The sequence below is a fragment of the Poecilia latipinna genome, unplaced genomic scaffold (genome assembly GCF_001443285.1).
Source record: "Poecilia latipinna isolate Pla-1442-1.1 unplaced genomic scaffold, P_latipinna-1.0 Scaffold1756, whole genome shotgun sequence".
Lineage (NCBI taxonomy): Eukaryota > Metazoa > Chordata > Actinopteri > Cyprinodontiformes > Poeciliidae > Poecilia > Poecilia latipinna.
Genome location: NW_015114372.1, coordinates 7,923 through 14,231, shown reverse-complemented (window position 1 = coordinate 14,231; position 6,309 = coordinate 7,923). Strand labels below are relative to the sequence as shown.

The 6,309-nt window shown below is 37.1% G+C and overlaps 1 protein-coding gene across 6 annotated transcripts in view; it reads right to left on the bottom strand.

Annotated features, from left to right (window-relative positions):
* Positions 1-1,372, bottom strand: part of LOC106965048 (microtubule-associated protein 4-like) — a 57,479-nt gene extending 56,107 nt beyond the window's left edge. For 4 of the 6 annotated variants that reach the window (XM_015060926.1, XM_015060928.1, XM_015060929.1 and 1 more), the window contains exon 1: positions 1,253-1,372. In XM_015060926.1, the coding sequence (XP_014916412.1) occupies positions 1,253-1,328 (76 nt within the window). In that variant the 5' untranslated portion in view covers positions 1,329-1,372. The remainder of the gene's footprint in view (positions 1-1,252) is intronic. The other 2 variants (XM_015060924.1, XM_015060930.1) reach the window with 2 other exon arrangements.
* Between the last annotated feature and the right edge of the window lie 4,937 nt (positions 1,373-6,309).

Genomic DNA, 6,309 nt, shown 5'->3' with positions numbered 1-6,309 from the left:
TATATATATATATATATATATATATATATATATATATATATATATATATATATATATATATATATAAAAAGAAAATAGAAACAACACTGTGCTCTGCTTTGCATTTACAATCCTCAGTCCTGGAAGAATCCACCTGGGAAATATTTGGACCAGCCTGGAAATGGATTTAGATTTACAGCGAAACTATTTCAGCAGGCAATACGTTCTTGTTGAACTGCACTGGAAGTGCTTTTAAAAAGCTACGCTCAGCCTGTTGGAAGTTTCAACGTGACAAATGGGATTATGCAGGTATGGGTAATAATTTTCATGAAGAGTAACTGTATGGGAATACAAAGTTGTGCCCTGCAAAAAGGATTCCTGTTGAACCGCTTCATATTTTCTCATTTAACAAACACAAACTTCGATACAGCTTATTTGAATGTGAAGTGTTATACAATAACAAAGTGGCACATTATTATAAAGTGCAAAAGAAACTGATTTACTCGTGAGATGCTCTTTTGTTGTACAGTCTTTCACTTCAGTTACAGCTGCAAATAAGAAGTACTTGAAATACTTCTTATTTGCAAGTATTGTAAGTATAATTTTCAGTAATAATGTCTCAGTACAATATTTTCCTGAATGGGTCTCTGCAGCTCCGCAGCTGTTTGAACGTTCAAGTCTTTTAGATTTGCAGCTACCTTATGTTTTTGGATGATGGTACTATGTGAGATGTCTAACTAATAACTAATATTGACCATTCTCGTATAATTTTTACTACCATTTCAACACCTTAAAGGAAATGTCCACACCTCTGCCTTCACCACTGCTCCTCTGCTTCTGCTAAACTCCCCACAATCTTGCGCTGCATCACTATCGGTGTCACATGACCAACAAATACCACATGACCAATCGATTCCCCTCCACCTCCAGAAACAAACGGCCACAAGATGGAAATAAATACCTATTGGTAATATCGGTTTTATTTATCGTGACTAATATCGGCTAATGCAGATGTTAGTGCCAATATGTTGTGCATCTCTAACTCCATATCTTTGTGGTAGGAGAGGATTCAGACTTTTCAAGACTTAATTTCTGCTAAAAAAAAAAAAAAAAAGAAAAAAGAAAAGCAAACTGTTGATGAATATTCCTCAAACACAAAGCTGCAGTCAAAAGTGTAAAACAGGTTAATTATATTTCGTCATTAATATTAATCTCCTCAGCTGTGTTTCGGTGAATGGTCAGCACAGAGAGCGTCAACTTTCTAAACCCTCACCGGACAGGTAGTCAGAGCCGAAGGCGGGTTGTCCTGGGGGGTCCTGGCGTCCAACGGAGGACATCATAGAAGACATCAATCCAGAACCTGAAGAAAATCAATTAAAGATGAATGCCAAACTTTTGACTTTGCAGACTTGCATGCAGCAACAACAAACATCATTTCAGTTTTTCGAACCTGACGTTTTTCTACAAGCACTGCCTAACGTGGAATAAATGAACAGTGGATATTTTACGGGATCATTTAACACACATAAGATACAAGAGCACTTCTAAGAAATGAACTGATTAGTTTGGAGTTACTTATCCTTCACCAAGATCTCATATTTATTCACAGTGAGGTGGCCTGAACGCTGCAGGTAGATATTTATGCGCCGCCCTGTCAGCTGTTTGCTGCTTCACTAAAACCACCTTCTCCACACCAAGCGCGTGCGCATGGTACGTCGCTTGACATTGAGGTGAGCAGACACAACACGTTGCTGAAGGGGACATCGCCATGGTTATGCACAAGAGGAAGACAGCATCAGCGGTTCCCTTGGTAACACGTGCCGTCAGCTGATGTGACTTAGAGAATTGATACACACACACACACACACACACACACACACACACACACACACACACACACACACACACATATTTGCAGAGGCACAGACCAAAAATACACACATTTTAAACTCTGCTGTGGATGATATGATTTAATAGCAAGGGGAGAATTTGCTGCACCGACTCCATTAGCTCGTATAGAGCAGCTCGATAAAAACGCTGTTAACTAAACAACGCGAGTTGAAACTCACCCGGGTCCATTATATAGAGAATAATGAACTTCGCATTAAGCACTTTAAAAATTAATTTGATTAAAATCTAAAAGCCAGGAAGAATAATATTAATTACCAGATACTGCCACGTGTACAACTGACATTTATTAGTACAAATCCAAAAAAACGAAAGGTTCTGGTCGACCACTGCCACTAAAAAATACAGAGAACGCCAACATAAATAAATAATCAGATTTAAAATATCAGTACACATAAAGTTGTCAATACACAAAACTAGAATTCTATGATCATCAAACGAAGCCTAAAATGCATAGAAATAACTACTTTTCATGCTTTTTTTTAATATTCACACACATTATGATTGATAACAGATCTGACAAAGTAGATGAGCTTGGAAGTCTAATGGAGGTCATTTCCAGAGGTAAATTAAGGAGCCAGTGCAATATTCTTCATTTTCTCCAAGTTGCTTTAATGCTGCCCTCGTTTCATAAATCAAAGAAAATCCTTTTAAGGTTTTAAAGGAATTAGACTGGAGGAATCACATGGAAAAAGTGTTATGAAATAAATAAGTAAAAGACACTGGAATTAAGCATTCCTTTACATCCATCCAGAGACAACAGATACGTCGTCTACACACCTAAATTTTCATCATATCAAAATGAAAAAGGAAACACTTGCAGGAGTACGTTCTGTTAATTTCACTACATGAATATTTGATGTCAAATGTAGAGTGCTGGCTGTGTGAAATCTGCATAACTCAAACATCTCAGGCCTCTGAGAATGTGAAACTGTATGATTTGTCTACGATTCTCATAAATGTTAAATGCTTGCACAAAAGCTGCTCAATTAAGATATTTAAGAAAGTGTTTCAGAACTAAAAGGACATGCAAACACTTTCACTAGGTTTCTTTATGTGTAATATAAGGATAGGTTTGATGAAGCACAGTTGTGTCGTAAGTTGAAAAATATAGATTTCTTATGGACAGTAGAGGATTTTTCCAAGTAAACTGAGACATATGTATTTGTCCATGGTGCTGAAATGTAATTTAAGGTAAGTGAACATTACAGCATTTCTTCAGAGGCACATACAGCATGACTGGTTTTGTGTACCATAAGGCTGTAAAGCTGTTTTCTATCATTAGAAACGAGGACACATATTTTTAGAACCGGGCACCACATCAGTGTAATTGTAAATACATCCTGAATAATTCAGCATGAAGCAGGCACCAGTGAAGGTGCAAAGGATCAAAACACACACGCACACACACGCACGCACGCACACACACACACGCACGCATGCACGCACGCACACTCGCGCACGCACGCACACAGGGAACATCAAAACTGCAAAGTCACTGTAGACAGAAAACAACACAATCATTTCCTTCCATTACTATTTGAAAGCAACATTTTTCTGTCCGTTTTATTTCCATTTTCTCTGGAAACGATCGAGACTGAAGCAATTTCCTGCTGTTTTTCTTCTTATATGTGATGTAAGATAACTTGAAATTGGAGTCCTTGGGTTATTATTTGCATTGCATTTTAAAACCACTAAATTAGCATTAAACTTTTTTTTTTTTTTTTTTTACAAATGTTTCTATTTCTTTTCAGTCTTAGCAGTGACAGGAGAGCAACACTGAGCAGTAATAATAATAATAACCTCAGTTTTCTTTATATAAAAAATTAGGAGAAATTTAATCAAGGTATTTACACATTCATCCATGAAATGTGTTGCTCCATTTATTGATATACTGTTATCATGATAACCTTCAGTTCCAAAACACTTTGGTTGAGCTTAGATATGAATCTGCAGGTATGAGATTGCCGTGCTACGACAACTTTAAGTAAAAAAGAAAGAAAAAACATAGGATTACAGAGAAGTATAAAACACTTTGTGTAATCTTATGGAAACACGATTATAACAAAACATGACCAAATCTTATGTTTCTTTTTATGAAGCTGTAACATTTTTAAATGATGCTACATGCTACCAAATAAGGAACAATTACATTTAGGCAAAAAAGGATGATACCACAATTAGAAAAAACAAAAACAAATTGGATGTTTATTTCTACGACTTTGTGTCTGAGGAGTTTATTTTTGGAAATCTGCCAGAAGGATTCTTCTGTCCTCTCTCCCTCCATGTCGGATATTTAGACACAGTGTTCGAGTGCAGACACCGTCTCAACCCAGACAGTCATCCAAGGACACCAGACAGCTGCAGATTTTAGTCAAACACCTTCTTGTTTAAAAAAAAAAAAAAAAGTACATCTGACAGGGTAGGCACTAGCACCCCACAACCCTGCAGGGATTAAGGTAGAGAAAACAGGTGGATGAATGGATTTTATGTTCTTTCCACACGACTTATCAGGAGACTCTTTCAAATCTTCTTCAAGCAGAAAGAAAATAAACAGAAACACAAACATCTGTGTCCGGTTTAAAATAAAATAACTTGCTGGGCTTCCCACGGTGCTCAGAGGGAAATGAATCAGCGAAGTTCAGCACTACGTGTTGTACCATTAACTCTTCCGCTTGCATAAATTAAGCTCTGCCTGATAAGTTGCACGTGAGTTGAGTGAAACAAAAAACTGCAAGCTAGAAGCCTCAAGGACAGAAGGTCATTTAGAAGCCTTAAGTTTCTACATTTTGGTAATAATAATTACTACATACTTCTTGCAGGTCTTGTTACAAAAATCTACGATGAGAAGTTGACCAAAGTCTGTCGTTTGCTACATGCTATAATGTAGCATTAGCATAAGACTGGGTGAATAACTAACTGTAGTCGTTTGCTGCTATGCAAGTACAAGCCATTATTATATTACTCAGGAGTTCTTGAATTAACCCAATTACTACTTTGTAGTTGAGCTGCTTTTGAATTAGTGATTGAGCTTCACTAATTCGTTGACAAGAGTCGATTAATAGAGATTTAATCTCAGGCTCCACCTTCATCGTTTTTACATAGCACCGATTTGGTAAAAATGTTATTTGGTAAAATAAAATTTTTTTCAAGACTTCAGAGCACAGTATTCAAATGTTGTTCAAGTTGCTCCCTTTGAATCGATGAATTGTATTTTGCGAGGGATATGAACCAAGAGAACGGCTGACACTGCATTCATATACAAGTCATGATTCTCCAACAAGGTCATGGTGATATTTTGGCTATTATTACATTTCCTGTTTGCTTTTTAATTAGGAAACAATAACTGTAAATATAATAAACAGATTAAGGTTTAGTCCAATTTTATACCAATATGTTTGCAACAGAGATTATCCTCATATTTGCTTTTGTGTTTAGTTTAACATATTGTACAGTAGAAAGGAGAGCTGTGCATGTATGCTAGCAATATAACATACCATGAAACCATTATGATGGCTGGACTGGTCCTAATACAAAATAAGTTTGGAAATGTTGACATTTCAGCTTGAAAATCTAGAGTAGAACCTATTAAATTGCTCCTGTGCCATCACACTGTCTCTGCCCCCAGTTTATTGCAGATCACAAACACACACATCCTCTGCGAGATCCATCTCTGTGGGGTCGGAGTGCAAGGATACAGACAGCAGCCAGGCTGGTAGGAAGCAGACAGTAATGAGAAGGACTGGGGTTAAAGAGGAGGAGCAGGGAAATCTTCAACTGTAAATCTAAAACTGGGTTCAGTTTTATACGTCTGGACACTGCGGGCAGATATTATAAACAGCAAACAACTTATTAAAGGATGAGGTTTTTCGGTAGCTGTGAGGAAACAGACTCGGCCTAAGACTGTACTACGCAAGCAACAGCCTGCAAACAAACAAACAAACAAAAACATCTGGTTTTGAATTTTTTGGGACCTTTTAGTCTGGGACCCGGTTAGCAATACTGTATATCTGAAAATCATTGTGTCTTTGCAGCAGCAGGATGTTGTGAAGAGCTGCAGAAATTACATGCTATTAAACTGATTGAAGGTTGAGATATGAAAGCTTCTGTGCCTTGAAGAATCAGCTACTTGATTTCATGCCATTACAAATTGATGATTTTTATTAATTGAGGGAGAACAACAAAGATACAAAGTTAGCATGACGTACACTGTAAAAACTCAAAGTAGCTGATGTCCTATCTCTGGTTTTGCAAAGCTGTGTTTAGCTTGAGAGAAAATATATCACTTGGGGAAATAATTTGATTGTCACAAAGTGGGAGAAGGACAAACAAAGTTGTCAAGCCGTTTCTTGTCCCACAAACTGAAGTCAGAAGTATCAGTAGGAAATGTAGCGAGAGAGAAACATGGGTAAATCCACTGGA